At 40.9% G+C, this 21,024-nt stretch overlaps 1 protein-coding gene and 1 pseudogene across 4 annotated transcripts in view; one reads left to right on the top strand and one right to left on the bottom strand.

The window, feature by feature from the left end:
• Positions 1-21,024, bottom strand: part of snx29 (sorting nexin 29) — a 491,480-nt gene that overhangs the window by 454,964 nt on the left and 15,492 nt on the right. For 2 of the 4 annotated variants that reach the window (XM_072560129.1, XM_072560127.1), the window contains exons 3-4: positions 18,311-18,363; positions 15,002-15,126 (exon numbers count right to left, since the gene is read on the bottom strand). In XM_072560129.1, the coding sequence (XP_072416230.1) occupies positions 15,002-15,126; positions 18,311-18,363 (178 nt within the window). Of the gene's footprint in view, positions 1-15,001; positions 15,127-18,310; positions 18,364-21,024 lie in introns of those variants that run through there. The other 2 variants (XM_072560128.1, XM_072560130.1) reach the window with 1 other exon arrangement.
• On the top strand, positions 16,824-17,568 carry LOC140464782 (mRNA cap guanine-N(7) methyltransferase pseudogene; annotated as a pseudogene).

Genomic DNA, 21,024 nt, shown 5'->3' on the forward strand with positions numbered 1-21,024 from the left:
TACACTCCAATAGTGGCTAAACTGCAAACTTCAAAAAACTTAATTGGCTGAAAAACATAGATGTTCTGACGTTATGAATAACATTACATCAGTTCACTTTATATATTAATGATCTGGATGAAGTTTGCCAATGATAAGAAGTTAGGTTGACAGGCAGGTAGTACTGAGGAGGTGGGGAGGCTGCAGAAAGATTAAGACAATTTAGGAAAGTGGTCCAAGAAATGGCTGATGAAATTCAATGTGAGCAAAGGCGAGGACCTGCACTTTGGAAAAAAGAACACAGACATGGACTATTTTACAAACGATGAGAAAATTCATAAAGCCAAAGTACAAAGGATCTCGGAGTGCTAGTCCAGGATTCTCTAAAGGTTGACTTACAGGTTGAGTCCGTGATTAAGAAAGCAAATGTAATGTTGTCTTTATCTCAAGAAGGTTGAAATGTAAAAGCAGTGATGTGCTACTGAGACTTTATAAAGCTCTGGTTAGGCCCCATTTACAATACTGTCCAGTTTTAGGCCCCACACCTCTGGAAGGATACACTGGCACCGGAGCGTGTCCAGCAGAGATTCACACAGATGATCCCTGGAATGGTAGGCCTAACATACGACAAACAGCTGAACAGCTGGGGCTGGATTCATTAGAGTTTAGAAGATTGAGGGGAGATCTAATAGAAACTTACAAGATAATTCATGGCTTAGAATGGGTGGACGCTGGGAAATTGTTTCCAAAAGGCAGAGATACTAGGACCTGTGGGGACAGCCTTAGAATTAGAGGGGGGCAATTTAGAATGGAAATGAGGAGACATTTCTTCAGCCAGAGAGTGGTGGGCCTGTGGAATTCATTGCCACGGAGCACAGTGGAGGCCAGGATGTTAAATATCTTCAAGGCAGAGATTGATAAATTCTTAATCTCATAAGGAATTAAGGGATACAAGGATAGTGCGGGTAAGTGGCATTGAAATGCCCATTAGCCATTATTGAATGGTGGAGTGGACTCGGTGGGCCAAATGGCCTTACTTCCACTCCTACTCCCTATGTTCTTGTGGTCTTATAGTTCTGTTTCTTTCTTGCAACCTCAATGCTTAATTGAAAAACCACATTTATCCAACTGCTGACTGAAGAATTTCACAGGATTGTTTAAAGTTATGTGCAAACAAAACAAGGATGATGTGAGAAAACTTATTTTCACACACCAAACAGTTAGGGTATGGAATGCATTGCCTGGAAATATGGAGGATGCAGGTTCAATTGAGGTATTCAATAGGGAACTGGATGTTTATTTGAATAGAAATCATTCGCAGGGAAATGGAGAAAAGGCAGAATATTGGCATGAGGTAATACAACCCATTTAGGCACAACGGGTCAAATGGCCTCCTTTTGTCTTACAATTCTGAGATCCTACTTACAAGCTGAAGCAATTCATAATTTGAGTACTGTTATAGCATACTTATGCATTACAGAATTTGAACATTACAATTTTTAACAAGTGCACTTTCTTGAAGATTTTCCTCTTGCGCTCATCTGGACAATTTGCAAAGATACTAATGTAAAGGTAGTCCACGCATCAATGAATTTAATACACATCGTGACATCAAACACTTCTTCCGCCAACTCCGCCTCGGAGCTTATTTTTACAATCAGGACTCCCGCCCACCTTTTGAGGACCCCTTCACTCGCCTCCAACACATTCCATCCACCTGGACACCCCGCACTGGCCTATTTCCTGCCCTCGACCTCTTCATTTCCAACTGCCACCAAGACATTACATTTGCTTCTTCAATATTTATACTGCATGAGGGTAAAATACAGATTGGTTGGCAAGTGGTATCTCACTGGTAGAGGCATTACCATAGAAAATGCACCAGTTAACAATGACTGACCATTAACTACCAAATTTTATAGAAATTCTGATGGATCATGGCCGGAAACAGTTGCATTGTATTTACCTATTCTCTCTGCCTGCAAAGAACAGGGGCCTGTACATTGTTTATGCAATGGTACAACACTGCCGACTCAAATACCAATCCTAAATTGGTTAGCATGATCTTTTGCAGAGTGAGAATAATTCAGGAAATATTGTCCAATTAGAAAATAGGAGCAGGAGTAGGTCTTCAGCCCTTTGAGCCTGCTCCACCATTCAACATGATCATGGCTGATCATCCAACTCTGTCCCCAGTTCCTGCTTTCTTCCCCTTTGGCCTACTTAGCCTTCTTGAAAAATATTTTGGGCTCAACTGTTTTCTGTGGTTCAGATTTCCACTGGATCATCACTCTCCAAGTGAAGAAATCTTTAAGTCAGCTCAGTTCTACTCCCTACCCTTAGACTCTGATTCCTGGTTCTGGACTCCCCAGTCATCAGGAATGTTCTTAGAATTTTATAGATTTCTATGAAATTGCCGCTCATTCTTCTATACTCCAGTGAATATATATAGCCAGTTCTGCTATAATGCAGTAGTTCCGTTCTCGTGCAATCCCGCATTCTAAGAAAATTGCATAATATCAGCACCATTTAAACTAATAGGGCCAGAATCGCATTATAACCAGTACAAACTTTAAAAGTTTGCGCTATAAAAACAGTGTCCCCAATTCGTCAATCACTTTATAGTAAATTCGCATTAACAAAACACGCATTAAATCAAAACAACCTGTAGTCCTAACTGATCAGTCTGTATTCATACTTCAGTCCTGCCATCCTAGGAACCAGTATGGAAGATCTTAACTGGAAGCACTCTTTCCATAGCCAGAACATCTTTGCTCAGATAAAGTGCCTAAAACGGCACACAATACTCCAAGTGTGGTCTCACTAAGACCTGTACAATTATATCAAGACATCCATAATTCCATACTCAAATCCTTTTGGTAGGAAAGCTAACATACAAACTGTCTTCTTCATCGCCTGCTGCACTTGCAAACTTGCTTTTAGAAATAGTGTACAGTGACACCCAGGTTTTGTTGCATCTTCCCTATTTCTAACATATTGCCATTCAGATAATAACTTACCTTTCTGTTTTTGCTACCTAAATGGATAACCTACATTATATTTCATCTGCCATGCGTTTTCCCACTCACTCAACTTGTCCAAATCACATTGGTGCATCTCGGCATCTTCCTCATAGTTAATCCTCCCATCCAACTATGTATCATCTCTAAACTTGGAGATATTACATTTATTTTCTCAACTAAATCAATAACATATATATTGAAAGCAGCTGGGGTCCCTGATCCCTACAGTACCCCACTCGTCACTGGGCTGCAAAATGAAAAATGACCCATTTATTCCTACTTTTTTTGTCTGCCAACTAGTTCTCTATCCATGTCAATACACTACCCTGAAATTCCATGAGCTTTAATTTTACATGCTAATCTCTTATTGAAGGTCTTCTAAAAGTCCAAGTAAACTACATCCACTGGCTCCACCTTACCAACTCTGAGTTACATTCTTGAAGAATTTCAATAGATTTGTGAAACACAAATAACCATTCACAAATTCACATTGCCTGTGACGGAAGGTGATCGTGGTTGTTGGAGATCAGTCATCTCAGCTCCAGAACACCTCCGCACAAGTTCCTCAAGGTAGTGTCCAAGGCCCAACTACCTTCAGCTGCTTTAGCAATGACCTTCCTTCCATCATAAGGTCAGAATTGGGGATGTTTGCCGACAACTGCACAATGTTCAGCACCATTCCTGATTCCTCAGATATTGAAGCAGTCCATGTTCAAATATAACAAGATCTGGACAATATCAAGGCTTGGGCTGATAAGTGGCAAGTAATATTCATGCCACACAAATGCCAGGCTATGACCATCACCAATAAAAGACAAGGTAAAAACAATGACTGCAGATGCTGAAAATCAAATACTGGATTAGTGGTGCTGGAAGAGCACAGCAGTTCAGGCAGCATCCAACGAACAGCGAAATCAACGTTTCGGGCAAAAGCCCTTCATCAGGAATAAAGGCAGTGAGCCTGAAGCATGGAGAGATAAGCTAGAGGAGGGTGGGGGTGGGGAGAGAGTAGCATAGAGTACAATGGGTGAGTGGGGGAGGGGATGAAGGTGATAGGTCAAGGAGGAGAGGGTGGAGTGGATAGGTGGAAAAGAAGATAGGCAGGTCGGACAAGTCAAGGAGACAGTAACTGAGCTGCAAGTTTGAAACTAGGATGAGGTGGGGGAAGGGGAAATGAGGAAGCTGTTGAAGTCCACATTGATGCCCTGGGGTTGAAGTGTTCCGAGGCGGAAGATGAGGCGTTCTTCCTCCAGGCGTCTGGTGGTGAGGGAGCGGCGGTGAAGGAGGCCCGGGATCTCCATGTCCTCGGCAGAGTGGGAGGGGGAGTTGAAATGTTGGGCCACGGGGCGGTTTGGTTGATTGGTGCGGGTGTCTTGGAGATGTTCCCTAAAGCGCTCTGCTAGGAGGCGCCCAGTCTCCCCAATGTAGAGGAGACCACATCGGGAGCAACGGATACAATAAATGATATTGGTGGATGTGCAGGTGAAACTTTGATGGATGTGGAAGGCTCCTTTAGGGCCTTGGATAGATAAAAGACAGTCTAACCACCACTCCTTGGCATTCAACCATGTTACCATCAGTGATTCCCCTACTATCAACATCCTCAGGGTTAACATTGCCCAGAAACTGAACTGGACTCACCACATAAACACAGTGGCTGCAAGAGCAGGTCTGAAGTTAGGAATACTGCAGCGAGTAACCCACCTCCTGACTCCTCAAAGCCTGTTCACCATCTACAAGATACAATTCAGGAAGGTGATGGAACACTACCCACTTACCTGGATGAGTGCAGCCTAACGACACTCAAGAAGCTTGACACCATCCAGGACAAAGCAGCCCACTTGACTGGCACCACACCTACCACCGACAATCAGTAACAGCAGTGTGTACTATCTACAAGGGTCGGGTACATTTTGCCACCAATCATTTGGCCCTAAACTGTTTTGGCGCTCATTACTTTGGCACTGAGCTGTTTTGGCGCCAATTCAGAATAAAAAAGTCTTTGGTTAGAGAAGAGAGGATGACTAACGACCCGATGTAATTTTCTCAACTAGCAAGAGTTGATAGTCAAAACTGTAATGACCCGCCGTAGATTCAAATCTCGTTTAGTAATCATTTTCTCATTTAACAATTGTTAATAGTTATCTACTGCCTTGATGATACTGAAGCCCTTCTGTCTTCACATTGGAAAGCTGTAATACAATTTTCTTTCTATTTTGTTGTTCAGCCCATACCAGAAATAGCTGAAAACATTCTAAGCAAGAGAGACAAACCAAAATTTTCACACACGATGGTTATCTATATGTATTGGCGCCAAAAAAGCTCAGCGCCAAAGTAATGAACGCCAAAACGGCGGGGCCAAATGCTCGGCACCAAAACGGTGGTACCAAATAGCGCCATTCCAATCTACAAGATGCACTGCAGAAGTTCACCAAAGATCCTCAGACAGCACACTTCCAATCACACAACCACGTCGATCTACTAACAAAACACGCATTACAGCAGAACGACCTGTAATCCTAACTGATCCAGTCTGTATTCATACTTCAGTGCTGCCATCCTTGGAATCAGTATGGAATATCTTCATTGGAAGCACTCTTTCCATAGCAAGAACAACATTCCTCAGATAAAGTGCCTAAAACTGCACATAATACTCCAGGTGTGGTCTCACTGAGACCTGTACAGCAAGACATCCGTGATACTATACTCTCTACCTGCTCTGTAGTTAGTTCCTCAGCATTTTTGTACAGAAAATCTCATACAAACTGCAGAAACTTCTTCACTGCTGCGTTTGATTTACCCAATCTATATGCAGATTAAAGTTGCCCATAATTCCACCTATATTTCTACTGCTTATGTCTCTAATTTACTAGTAATACCTTCCCCAACATCACCAGTTAGGGGATCAACATGCAACCCTCACTATCATTTTCTATCCTGTAGTGATTCTAAACTCTATCCATACGGATTCCACCTCACCAAAGCACTACCCATCCTTACTAGTGTGTTAATGCCTTTCTTAACCAGCAATGCTACCCCACCTCCTTTTCCTGCTTGTCTGTACTTTTAAAAACTGAATACTTTCTCATATTCAGTTCCTATCCCTGGTCACCCTGTAGCTACATCTCTGTAATCCCAGCTGCATCATACACATTTATATCTATTTGGACAATTAATTCATCTACATTATTGCAATTGCCCCATGCTTTAAGACACAAAGCCTTAAAGCTTGTCTTTCTATTTGCAGAATCACATCTAATGTGGGTCAGTTGAGTATGGTCACTACCTTGCTTGTTGCAAGTGGCTAAAGGCTAATGGTGTTTGACACAATCTGCCAGTCTTTGGCTTCCACTGCAAGATGAAAAGTTTCAAAAAAAGTCTCTCTTTTTTCAGAAAGACATAAGTATGCTAAACTGACTTGATTTGAAAAATGTGGTGCTGAAAAAACACAGCAGGCCCGGCAGCATCCGGGGAGCAGGAGAATCGACGTTTCGGGCATAAGCCCTTCTTCAGGAATGATTCTCCTGCTCCTCGGATGCTGCCTGGCCTGCTGTGTTTTTCCAGCACCATATTATTCAACTCTGGTCTCCAGCATCTGCAATCCTCACATTCTCCTAAACTGACTTGATCTCAATCAATTCACTAAGGAGTCTAAAAATAATAAGATAATTATATTAAGGGCTTCAACTACCCCATAATAGGGTAATAATAGAAGAAGTTTCAACTATCCTAATATTAATTTGGATAATAATAGTATAATGGGCTTAAAGGGTGCGGGTTTCTTCAAATGTATACAAGAGAATTTTTTATACAATCATGTAAATAGTCTGACAAGGGATGGTGCAATATTGGATCTAAATCTGGGGACTGAAGCCAGATAGGTGTGTAAAGGTGACACTACTGAAGCATTTCAGTGATAGCTATCACAATACATTTTACATTTAGAACCATAAAAATTATACAGCATAGAAGGAGGCTATTTGACCCATCTTGTCCATGCCTACCCAAAGACACTCAGATGCTCTTTCTAATCTCATCTTCCCACACACAATCCACAGTCCTGTAGTTAACAGCACTTAAGGTGCAGATCCAGGGAACTTTTGAATAAGCTTAAGGTCTCTGCCTCAACCACCATTCAGTTAGCTTATTCCAGACATCCACCACCCTCTGTGTAAAAAAAAGACTTTCCTCGCATTCCCTCTAATCCTTCTGCCATTAGCTTGAATCTATAACCCCTGGTTTTTGGATTCTCTGTCAAGGGAAACAGGTTACTCTTGTCTACTCTATTTTTACCCCTCACAATTTTGTAAATCAGAGGGGAACAAGGGTCATTTGACCTGAAACATTAACTCTGATTTCTCTCCACAGATACTGCCAGACCTGCTGAGCTTTTCCAGCAATTCCTACTGTTGTTTCTGATTTACAGCATCCGCAGTTCTTTCAGGTTTTTTTTAATTAAAGTCAGTCAGGATCTGGCCAAAGCAGACAGAGAATAGCTACTTGAATGGGAACAGAGAGAACCATTCACAAAGGTACTGGGAAAACTAAGCCCAATATGTTCCCTACAGTGTGATATGTAGTAGTAACAAGCACAGACAATCCTAGAGGTCTAGGAATATTCAGGATTGAAATAAAAAGAAATGTATTACAAGTACAAAGAGAGCAAAACAACAAAGGCCCAATCGGAGTACAGAAAGTGCAGGGGGAGCTCAAGAAAGCAAGTAGGAGCCCAAGAAAGGAGCATGAGAAAACACTGGCAGGCAAGATTAGGAAGAATCCCAAAAAAACTCTACAACTATATCATGGGGGAGAGAAAAACCAGGGAAAGACTGTGCATGAATCTGGAGAACACTGGTGGAGTGTTAAATGAGAACTTCACATCTGTCTTTACTCAGGAGAAAGAGGATGCAAGCACAGAATTTGAGAAGATGGACTGTGAAGTTCTTCAGTAGGTAGTAGTAGATTGGCAGGTCTAGATGAAATATATTCCAGGCTGCTCAGAAATAAGGAAAGAAATTACAGAGGCCCTGACCTAAATATTTAAACCATCGCTAGCCACAGGGGAGGAACCAGAGGACTGAAGGACAAGGAGGGTTAAAAGATAGGTCAGCTAACAACAGACCAGTAAGATTAATATCAGTGGTACAGAAATTAATGGAGAGAATCACGAAGAAGAAAATTAATCTTATCAGAAAGGCAAAGTTTGATCATGGAAAGTCAGTAGGTCATGCCTGACAAGTTTGGTAGAATTTTTCAAGGTGGTGCCCAAGTGCATGGATGAGGATAGGCAGCTGATGTAGTTTTTTTGAATTTCAGCAAAGCCTCTGACAAAGTCCCTCATGGGAAACTGATAAAGGTTAAGCTCATGGCATCTAGGATAACTTGGCAAGGTGGATCCAAAACTGGCTTTGTGACAAGAGACAGATGGTGGTGGTAGAAAGTGGTTGTGTTACGGGAGCCCCATTTGGTGGTGCACCACAGGGATCAGCGGGTTACCCAGGTCACTTACTGTTTGTGCTTTTCATAAATGATGTAGATGAGAATGTGGTGCTGGTGGTTTGGAGAGGGGAGATGGTGAATGATAACTAAGTTTGTGGATGACGAAGACTGGCTGGGTTATTGACAGTGATGAGGAAGATGTTAGGTGAAAGAAGAATAAATTGGTCAGATGGGCAGATCAGTGACAGATGAAATTTAACCCCAATAAGTGTGAGGTAATGTACTTTGGTAGGAAGAACAAGATAACAGAATACTCAATGAATGGCAGGACAGAAGGAACAGAGGGATCTTGGTGAACTTGTCTACAGATCCAAGGTAACTTGACAGGTTAACAGGTTAACAGCCCCCTCCAGTGCAATCATATCCTTCCTATAGTGTGAAGACCAGAACTGCACACAGTGATCCAGCTGTGGCCCAATCAAAGTCCTGTACAACTCCAACGTGACCTCCCTGCTCTTATAATCTGTGCCAAAACTGATAAAGGCATATGGAACATTTGCCTTTATCAGTTTTGGCACAGATTATAAGAGCAGGGAGGTTGCTTTGGAGTTGTACAGGACTTTGATTGGGCCACAGCTGGATCACTGTGTGCAGTTCTGGTCTTCACACTACAGGAAGGATGTGATTGCACTGGAGGGGGTGCAGAGGAGATTCACCAGGATGTTGCCTGGGATGGAACATTTCAGCAATGAAGAGGAGCCGAGGAGCTGCCTAGGTGCATAAGATTATGAGGGGCATGGGACAGGGTGGAAGGAGTTGTTTCCCCTTAATTGAAGGGTCATCAACAAGGGGGGAATAATTTTCAAGTGATAGGCAGGTGGCAGGTGCCTTAAGGAAAAGTTTTTTCACCTAACGGATAGTGGGTGTCCATAATGCACTGCCTGGGAGGGTACATGGCAATGGGCCTACTGCATGAGAGTGGGACCAGCATAGATAGCGGTATATTTTTGGCAGTGCAGATCAATGGGCTAAATGGACTCTTCTGTACTGTATGGTTTTCTATGACTTTATGACTGGGATAGAAAGAAATTATTCCCAATGATTGGCAAGTTATTATTAAGAGAAAGTGTGTATAATTTGGAGCCAGACATTTCACAAAAGGTGATAGAAATGTGGCATTGACTCCTGCATAAGGTAGATCTTTTTTTAATTTTAAAATTAAGATTGATAGATTATTATTCAAAGGCACTTACGGCTATGAGCAAAGGCAAATACACAAGGTTACTGAATAGCAGATCAGGTTTGAGGTGGTAATATCAATACCTCTCCTCATTTTTACTGAAACTAAAATGCGCCTTGTGCAATAAACCACATGAATCAATGAAGCTTTCAGTAAACTTTATTTCTCATTAATTTCTGGAATTCCACTTTATCCAATTGTGCATTAAAGACTCTTAAACATGTGCATCAGTCAAAACATATTTGAAATTGCAAATAAGACTGAAAAAATTCCCATATACAAAGAAGTGAATATCAAAATCAGACTAGAGACAATGGCCCTACTATTTTGGTGCTGCTTATGTAGCACATTTCTCCAAAAAATAAGCACTACCTTCCTTTTTAGGACTTGCATCAATCTGTTATCTTTATGCAGGTCAATAATAAAAAGTTTCTTCAGCAGTTGTCAATGGGGGCTTTAAGCCTAAGTAAGATGAACAGAGTCTAACACAAGGCCTTTTCATTCTGAAATCTTTAAAGTGAAGAAAACTGTTTTGAGAACGCAGGAAAATTCTTGTGTAATACTTGTAAGTTCTATTATCTTTGGCAAAAGTGCCACTTTTTTTATAAACCATATTTACAAACTATTGCTGTTTTAAGTTGAGTCACTTGTTAGTGAAAATCGTTCCCCATCGTGATAGAAAACTGGCTGGGAATTAATTGGGGGAAAAAACGGATATGTTTCGATGGTTGACAAGTTCTCCAGTCCTGATGGACTTCACCCTCGAGCTAAGGAGATAGTAGCTGTGTTTGTTTTAATTTTCCAACAGTTCCCAGATTCAGGAAAGGCTGATATTTTCAATCTAATGTCACTGCTTTGTTCAAAAACAGAGCAAGACAGAAAACAGGAAACCAGTGAATTGTAAGCTTATCATCTGTTATATGGAAAGTGTTATAAGTTATTATTAAAGACTATCGGGGAGTCTACATGCTTTTGTGTGCTTTTCTGCAAGGGATATCACTGAACAATTTTTGTGTTTTCTGAACAAGTAACATGTTACGAATCCCCTTGGATGGACTGGACTTAGATTTCCAAATGGTGTTTGATAAGATGTCCTTTCAAAGGTTACTGAGTAAGATAAAAGCTGACATGTTGGGGGTAACATTGTGGCATGGATAGAAAATTGGCTAGCTAACAAGAAACGGAAACTAGGCATAAATGGGCCATTTCTGATGGGAGGATGTAATTAGCAGTATGGCACGGGAATCAGTGCTGGGACCTCAACATTTCACAATTCATTTAAATGACTTGAATGTAGGACTGAAGATACTGTTGCTACATTTGCTGATGACAAAAATAGGTACGAAAGTAACTTGTGAAAAGGAAATAAAAAGGCGACAAAAGAATATATTAGTTAAATATGTGGGCTAAGGTCAGGAAATGAAGTACCATGTGGCAACTATGTAATTTACTATTTTTGCAGGAAGAATAAAAAAGCACATTATCGAAATCATGAGAGACTGCAGAGCGTCTGAGATGCAGAGAGATCTCAATGAGTCAATGTCCTATTTCGTGAACAGTTAGTATGCAGGTACAACAAGCATCACAAAATGAGAAGATTATACTTCAGTTACACAGGGTATGATAAAACTCCATCTGGAGTAGTGTGAACAGTATTGGCCTCCTTATTTAAGGAAACAAATGCACTGGAAGCAGTTCAAAGAAAGTTTATAAGACTAATATCTGGAACTGTGATATTGTTTTTAAGAGGAAAGGTTAGACAAGCTGGGCTTGTAATCAATGCAGTCTCGAAGACTGAGGGGTGACTTGACTGAACCATAATCTTGAAACGTACTGACAGCCTAGATAAAGGAAAGAATATTTCTAGAACTAGAAGTCACTGTTTAAAAATAAGGGGTTGCCCATTTGAGACAGAAATAAGGAGAAATTCTTTCTACCAGAGGGTCTGAAGTCTTTCGAACGCTCTTCTACATAAGGTGGTAGAAGCAGATTCTTTAAATATGCTTAAGGCAGAGGTATGTAATATCTTTTATGAGCAAGGAGAATGAAAAGTTATCAGGGATAGGCAGGAATGTGGAGCAATTAGATCAGCCATGATTTTATTGAATGGTAACAGGCTCAGGGGACCAAATGGCCTACTCCTGCTCATAAATTAGGCTTTATTAAAACCTAGATTTAAGAACCGATTGCCCTATGTTGGCATGAGAAGAAGTGAACTGAGCAAAAATGAACAAAACAAGTGGACAGCAGCAGTCATTACATCCTAATGTTGATATCACTTCCTCCTGGAGATTGCTTCTCTTTTCTAGCAGGGCTCCCTTGCCATCTGTGCATTGTGCTCCTTTTACCAAAGAGAAGCTTATAATTGCCCAATTTGAGCAGGCAACATTAGCAATCCAGAGAGGTTTTTACTTTGCTTATGCGGCTTGGGAAAGAAAATCTGCCATCCCAACTCAGACTGGTCTATGGAAGTACCGGAGTTGGGAGGTCATGTTGCAGTTGTACAGGACATTGGTTAGGCCACTTTTGGAATATTGCGTGCAATTCTGGTCTCCTTCCTATCTGAAGGATGTTGTGAAACTTGAAAAGATTCAGAACAGATTTAAAAGGATATTGCCAGGGTTGGAGGATTTGAGCTATAGTGAGAGGTTGAATAAGCTGGGGCTGTTTTCCCTGGAGCATCGGAGGCTGAGGGTGACCTTATAGAGGTTTATAAAATCATGAGGGGCATGGACAGGATAAATAGACAAGGTCTTTTCCCTGGGGGTGGAGGAATTCCAGAATTACAGGGCATAGGTTTAGGGTGAGAGGAGGAAGATATAAAAGGGACCTAAGGGGCAACTTTTTCACACAGAGGGTGATACACGTATGGACTGAGGTGCCAGAAATGGTGGGGGTTAGTACGATTGCAACAGTTAAAAGGCATCTGGAGGGGTATATGAATAGGAGGGATATGGGCCGGGTGCTGGCAGATGGGACTAGATTCGTTTGGGATATCTGGTCGACATGGATGAGTTGGACCCAAGGGTCTGTTTCCGTGATGTACATCACTATGAATCTACGACTCTAATACAGTGTAATATGTTTGCATGATAAGCAGAAGCACAAAACTATAACAATATCAAATCAGTATTGTGTACTTTGGGCTTTATTACAAGAATTATACTACCTTCTACAAGACAACTGGGAGGAAGTATGAGCACTTCAATGCTTGCCAGACTTGACTTGAAATATCAGGTTCACCTTAATGCACCCCAACCAAGGAAGGATGTAGAACATAGAATATTACAGCATAGTACAGGCCCTTCGGCCCTCGATTTTGCGCGACCTGTGAAACCAATCTGAAGGCTATCTATCCTATACTATTCCATTTTCATTCATATGTTTATCCAATGCCATTTAAATGCCCTTAAAGTTGGCAAGTCTACTACCGTTGCAGGCTCTGAGCAAAGAAACTACTTCCAACATCTGTCCTACATCTATCACTCCTCAATTTGAAGCTATGTCCCCTCGTGCTATCCAAAGCCATCTGAGGAAAAAGGCTGTCACTGTCCACCCTATCTAACCCTCTGATCATCTAATATGTCTCAATTAAGTCACCTCTCAACCTTCTTCACTCGAAAGAAAACAGCCTTAAGTCCCTCAGCCTTTCCTCATAAGACATTCCTGCCATGCCAGGCAACATCCTATTTAATCTCCTCTGAACCCTTTCCAAAGCTTCCACATCCTTCCTATAATGTAGTGACCAGAACTGTACGCAATATTCCAAGTGGGACCGCATCAGAGTTTTGTACAGCTGCAACATGACCTCGTGGCTCTGAAACTCAATCCCTCTACCAATAAAAGCTAAGACACTGTATGCCATCTTAACAACCCTACCACCGCGGGTGGTAACTTTCAGGGATCTATGAAAATGGACACAGATCTCTCTGCTCATCTACACTACAAAGAATCTTTCCATTAGTCAAGTACCCTTTATTCTTGTTGCTTCTGCCAAAGTGAATCACCTCATACTTTTCCGCTTTAAACTTCATTTGCCACCTCTCAGCCCAGCTCTGTAGCTTACCTACGTCCCCCTCTAACCTGCAACATCCTTCAACACTTCACAACTCCACCAACCTGAGTGTCATCTGCAAATTTACTAACCCATCCTTCTACACACTCATCTAAGTCATTCATAAAAATGACAAATATCAGTGGCCCCAAACAGATCATTGCGGTACACCACTAGTAACTGAACTCCAGGATAAACATTTCCCATCACCCACTACCCTCTATCTTCTTTCTTTAATTTTCGATCCAAACCACTAAATCATGCTCAATCCCATGCCTCCGTATTTTGTGCAATAGCCTATTGTGGGGAACCTTATCAAATACCTTACTGAAATCCATATAGACGATATCAATCCCATGTGTTCGGCTTTAAAACTCCAGGTACGAATGATTGAGACACAGGGACTGAAGTATGTTGGAAAATTGAGTAAATTGGCTTGTATTCATCAGAGTGAAGTAAGGGGTGATCAGACAGAAGTATTTACAAAACTAAACGAGTTCACAAATCAAAAGCAGAAACATTTTCTTATTGCCACTCTCTCATTGTTATGAACTAAGATAATAACCAAAAAGACAAGTAAACCTGGTTATTTTAATGATGTGGCAAAACCTAGGTCTAAATCCAGCGCAGGACAAGCTTAAGCTCCAACAGCATTTTAAGAGTACCTGTGATATTAAGTCAGAAACATCAAAATTCATTATGAGCAACAGGGTGAAATGAAAATCAGCTTGTTGGCTTCACTTACTACTTTAATTTCTTTTAGAAGAATTCATCAAGCTGTCAGCAGATCTCTTCAGACAATCCTTGTCCCCACTCCTGTATCCTGATACTTTAAAGGGTGCATGTCACTTGCAAATCAGAGGATACTTGTGTTCAACATACATGACTACCTGCTCAGAGATGTGTCTCAAATGAAACCCCACCCAAAAGTCAAAGAGCCACAAACAAGTTCTTGAAGAGCCAGATGGGGCTCACAGCCATCTGTTGAGAACTAACTTATTAGCTCCCTGCAAATCTGTAAACAAGAACAATGTGGACTTTACCATATTTGTACCTGTATGAAGAAATCTAATTTTAGCAAACCAAATTCTTACTTAGACACAAAATAATTTGACAAATATTAGTGGAGATATTTGTTCAAAATTTCTAATAAAAGCATATTTAAGCATTAAAAAAATTAAATAGTCCAGAAACTGCAGCAATTCAATTGTGAAAACATTTAATTTAAAAATAAAAGCCTGTTGAAAGATTGCATTCGATTATTACCTGTTTCAGTTTTATTGGCAAATCCTGCTGCCTGTTTGATAGCAGCTGCTGTAAGTGCTAATCCTCTGCTTCTCCGTAAACCGTGTTGTAACACAGTCTCAAACTGAGCACACAGGCAGATAACCCTGTTAACAAAGCAAGTGAAATATATGATAATGTAATTTCAAAGTTTGTGAGAAGATTTGTAGCTCAGGTGTTCATTGTTGTGGTTCTGTTGTGTCATACTCTGATAAGTATGATTCTTAAAAACCAAGACAAATACTTTGCAGAATTGTAGCAAAATAAAACTTTTATCAGTGCTGTTGAGATGAGATACGGTTTGATCAGAAAAGGCTCAACAAAATAACTTGCGTTTGTGTTACCACATTTGTAGATAGAGTTGACACATAAGTTTATCGGATTCTTTGGACAATCTGTGTTCATCATAAAAAGGAGTATTCACGTAAAAAGAAAGAAAATGTTAATTTATATTGTTTTATTTTCTGGAGCTTCAAACAACCTATCCTGACTTTAGTCTAAGATGTATGAAACAGCATTTACAGTCAGGTTTACAATTAATTTAACTGTTTTAGCACCACAGACATTTTAATGCTTTACATTGAAGAAATGTTCATTCAGTAAATATGCCAGGAAATTATTTTCTCATTAAGTGTATCTATAAGTTGAATTTTGAAAATATAGTAGTGTAGCCTGCATCACTTTAAACATTTCAATCAAGTAAAAATTGTTTCACTTATTAAAACTTTAAATTTTGTGTTTGCGCCTTACAAAATAATAACACTTTGTGATGAAAATGCTGTTTGTTGGGTCTTAGCTTCTGGCATAGCATAATAACCAGTGATTCCTTTGCCTTATCCTCAGCCTCCATACACAGGCCTAAGTAATAAAGTTATTCAATCTGCAACAACATACTTTCAGTGTAAGTACATACTGAGAAACCTTCATGATCCAACACTTTAGTTTTTCAGTCACTGTAATCAAAATGTACTGATTTCATAAAGTTTGTCACTGTACTTTCTTGAGAATGCAACTAAAAAAATTATTTTCCTGAAAATAGCCACACAACAGTTACAATAAACTCTTGAATGCCCCTTTTTATAGTGAACACAAATTGTCTCGACAATCCGATAGACTGTGTTAACTCTATCTACAAGTGTGCTCACACACACACGTCAATTTGTTGAGATTTTTCTGGTCAAGCCTTACACATAAGCTCCCAATTCAACAGCAATGATCAAACCTTTGTTTTGTTACAATTTTGCAAAATAGTTTATTTTGTTCTGGTTTTTAAGAATCATACTTATCAGAAGCACTAAATGGGCTATGGTGTGCAACTTTTAAGATGGGGTCTCCTCTAAGAAATTCAAAATTGTGAAACATATTCAAATTTAATAATCACCCAGTGAAAAGAAGCTGACAGAAGGCCACAACATCAGGATTTGGGGTTGTATTTTAGCAAGTTCCATGTCAAGGAGGATTGCAAGATGGATTTATTTCAGGCTGGTTCAAATGCTGAGTGATTTGTTAAATTCATATGGACATGTGAAATTGAGATACATTGACCTGCAAAAAAATCAGTCCACAATAAATGAACTGCATTATCTCAAACAGAAAAAGGTCAAAGCTAAAATTAATACAACCAGGAAAGAAAAGAAACATTGAAATAAGATTGTGATTATCCTTTCACAATCTTAGGATACTCCAAAGCACTATGCACTGTGCTTTTCAGGGGCATTGCTCTCATAACAAAGGGAAACTTAGCACATAATTGTGTGTACCAAGGCTTCCACACATGGTTCCACACGGGGGTGACTGGGAGCCAGCGAGCGATTGATTTGCCCAGCTCTCCCGAGGAAGGATGAGTCACTCAGCCGAGGAGGATCGTGGGTCCTTGTCGGGCAGCCAGCCCGGCGGCAGCAGCAGCAGCGTCGGAATCGCGAAGAAACGGAGACTGCAGCGGGAGGACGACAGCGGCAATGGGGATGAGGATCGGGTGGACGGGCCGAAAGTCCAGAAAATAGATGACGGTTACTGCAGTAAAGTGGCCGCACACTACAACGAGCTTCAAGAATGTGGCTTGGCAGCACGTAATCAGAGTCGTATCTTTTACTTGAGCAACTTCAACAATTGGATCAAGAGTGTCCTTATTGGGGAGTATCTTGATAATGTAAAGCAGAGGAATAGGCACAACATCACTGTCTTGGACCTTGGCTGTGGAAAAGGTGGAGATTTATTCAAGCTAGTTTGTGTTGATATGGCTGACATTTCTGTTGAGCAATGCACTAAGCGGTACATTGACATGAAAAACAGATGTTATTCGAACGAACATCTTTTTGCTGCAGACTTTAAGAGCCGACTGCATCAAGGAGTTACTGACTGAGAAATATCACGATCCTGATATAGTCTTTGACAACTGCAGTTGTCAGTTTGTCTACCATTATTCTTTTGAGACATTACAACAGGCAGACACCATGCTGAAGAATGCCTGTGAACGCTTGCGTGCTGGAGGATACTTCATTGGAACTACGCCAAATGCTTTTAGGGTGGCACGGTGGCACAGTGGTTAGCACTGCTGCCTCACAGCGCCAGAGATCTGGGTTTTATTCCTGCCTCAGGCGACTGACTGTGTGGAGTTTGCACATTCTCCCCGTGTCTGCTTGGGTTTCCTCCGGGTGCTCCGGTTTCCTCCCACAGTCCAAACCACAGTCCAAAGATGTGCAGGTCAGGTGAATTGGCCATGCTAAATTGCCCGTAGTGTTAGGTAAGGGGTAGATGTAGGGGTATGGGTGGGTTGCACTTCGGCGGGGCGGAGTGGACTCGTTGGGCCGAAGGGCCTGTTTCCACACTATAAGTAATCTAATCTAATCTAATTACCAGATATTGAGTTGAAGTATGAACACAGGACGCTGGGAGGTTGCCCATGCTTCTCTTCAAATACTGCCATAGTATGCCCATTGATTGGACAGTTCAGCCCTCAGTCCAATTCCTTATCTAAAAACCATCTCCAAAATTGCAACAAGTAATGAACTAAACCTAGATCACATGCTCTACTCCTGAAATGTGGCTTGAACTCATGATCTTTGGGCTTACAGCCAAGACTCAGCTGGAAAAGTGGTTTGAAGTCAATATAACAAATTAGAAACAAATTTAAAAGTATTCTTCACAACCGAAAATCTATTTCTTCAATACTGATAAATGGAAGAAATAAATTCTGCAAATCTACAATGAAGACAAAAATGTTGGCAATATATTGTACACACCAAGTGATAAATAACCACCACGTCAAGAAGAAATTGGTGTTTCGCTTACCGACTGTCAGTATCTGATGCAATTTCTTTTCTTCCTCCAAAGCGAATTTGGCACTATATTTGAAAAAGGGAAGTGAATGTCCAATGAGAAAGCAGAGAAGAGTTTCATGTAATGAAAAGAGAAATGTTTTTAGTCCTAAGAAGGTTTCCACACTGTAAGTAATCTAATCTAAGTAATCTAATCTAATCTAATCTAAAAAGGCTATATTTCAATAGCACAAATTAATTATTATTCAATTGTTTCAATATCTGCAAAGTTTGTTTTGGTACCATAGCATTCATCCAAATCATATTCTTCAACTGACTCAAGCATCAAACACTACCACTGCAGCGAATACACAGCGACAGGAGTTATCCAGTTAATGCCCCTAGAAAAAGCAACAGACTTGTTTCATCTACATCAATGTGACCAATCATCTGAACCTCCCCATTATTGGAGACTGCATATTTGAAGATCCAACACCAAAGAATGGAAACAGAGGCAAGAGAACAACAGCAAGGAGAAAAGAGAAAAAAACTCCCAATACTGATTTCTATTTTGAGTAACAAAAATGGAAAAGTGTGATCAAGCTGTTGTCTCTGTCTGTGACAATAGCTGGAAGACTTAGCAGTCTTATACTGTATTACAATACAGGGTTTGAAACTGAGATTTTCTGTAGTCACACTGGAAACAACAGTGAGGCACTGATGTGGCAGAAATAAATTGTGCTGAAGTTGAAGCAACACACTAATAAACAATGTTAGCAGGTCAGGTGGTTTAGGAACAATACCAAAGTTAATTCAGCAGAAATATGAGGGTCTCCTCAAATGACTTATCATTCAAGCACTTTTCCAAATAATCCTGCACAAATTGAAGAATTTGCTGGAAGGCTAACTGAAACTATGCAAAATACAACATTAGCAATCATAAAATTCAGCACAAGTACAAAGTTTACAGTAATTGAGCACAGTACCATAATGGGCAAAGCAGTAGTCACTGTAATCGCATTTACAGGCGCAGGTAAAAAGCAAGGAATTTATCTCAGTTTATGACTTCCCAAAACCTACCAACCATCTACAAAGGACAACTCTGAACCTCAGAAATGTGACAGTATGGTCACCACTTGCCTGGATGAGACCTGCTCCAGCAACACTCAAATTAAGAGGCCCTCTTGCATGGCCTTCCATTGATGCACTGAATATTCACTCACTCCACCCAATTCACAGTGGCAGCAGTACGTACCATCTATGAACTGAGCGCAACAACACATCAAGGTTCCTTTGACAGCACCTTCCAAAACTGTGACATCTGCTGCCAAGAAGGATGCGTAGATAGGCAGGAGGCTGGAAGAACATAGCAAGCCAGGCTGCATCAGGAGGTGGAAAAGTCGGCATTTCGAGTGTAACCCTTCTTCAGGACTGGAGGTGGGTGTAAGGGAAGCTGCAGATAAAGTGGGTGGGGGAGGCAGGATGGTGAGGTGGGGATAGATAAAGACAGACAGAGGTTACGGCCTAATCGGTCAATGGGAGGAATGAATCCAGTAGGTGGCTGGGAGGAGTGGAAGGGAGGGGGAAGGGCTAGGAAGGGAGGATATTTGAAATTGGAGAACTGAACGTTGAGTCCTCCAAGCTGTATGCTGCCCATGGGGAAGATGAGGTGTTGTTCCTCCAATTTGCAGTTTGGTTCATTGTGGCAATGAAGCATTAGAAGGGTACGTACACCAAACAGACTGCAGCAGTTCAAAAAGGCAGCTCACCATCATCTTTTCCAAGGACAACTGGTGATGGACAGTAAATGCTGGTGTGAAAGAATACATTTAAAAAAGCAACAATTACACAGCAAATCAATGATACACAGTTTAGGATTCCATCAGGAATATGGCTCTGGAGCTCATTAAAACTTTGGTCTGAATAAGAACGAAGAGTTCAATTTAAGAGGGGACATGGGAGTACTGCCCTTGAAATTAAGGTAGCAGTAGACCAGCTTTCCCTTTCACTGAGTCATTGTGGCATCAAGGAACCCTGGCAAAATTGGAAGCAGTGGGAACCGGGGGGAAACTCACCAATGGTTGGAATCATACGTGACACAAAGGCAGATGTGGTTTGTGGAAGCCAATCATGTCAGTTCCAGGACATTGCTGTAGGGGTTCTTCAAGGTCGTGCCCAAAGCCCAATCAGCTTCAACTATTGCATCACTGATATTCCTCCCTTCATTAGATTAAAAATAAGTATGCTCACAGAAGATTGCATAATGTTCAGTCCTATTTGCGACTCTTCAGATAGTGTGCCAACATGCAGGAAGACCTGGGTGACATTCAAGCTTCGGCTGATAAGTGGCAAATAAGATTTGTTGCCATACCATCATCTTCAACAAAATAAAATCTAACCAAAGCCCAATGACATTCACAGGCATTACAACTGCTAAATTTCCCACTAAAAACAGTCTGGTAGTTACCACTGAACAGAAACTGAACTGAATAAGCCATATAGATACAACAATTACAAACACAGATCAGCCACTGGAAATTCTGAACTGAGTAACTCATCTCCCAACTCCAAACCCACTCATCATCTGTAAGGCACAAATCAGCAATGTGAAAGTATACGCTTCACTTGCCTGGAGGAGTTTGACTCCAACAACATTCAAGATAAACACTATTCAGGACAAAAGAGTCCCCTTGATAAGCAACCATCCAGCAATTTAAACATTCTCCTAGCTCAGAGACAGAGATGCTA

This window comes from Chiloscyllium punctatum, chromosome 40, assembly GCF_047496795.1.
Source record: "Chiloscyllium punctatum isolate Juve2018m chromosome 40, sChiPun1.3, whole genome shotgun sequence".
Lineage (NCBI taxonomy): Eukaryota > Metazoa > Chordata > Chondrichthyes > Orectolobiformes > Hemiscylliidae > Chiloscyllium > Chiloscyllium punctatum.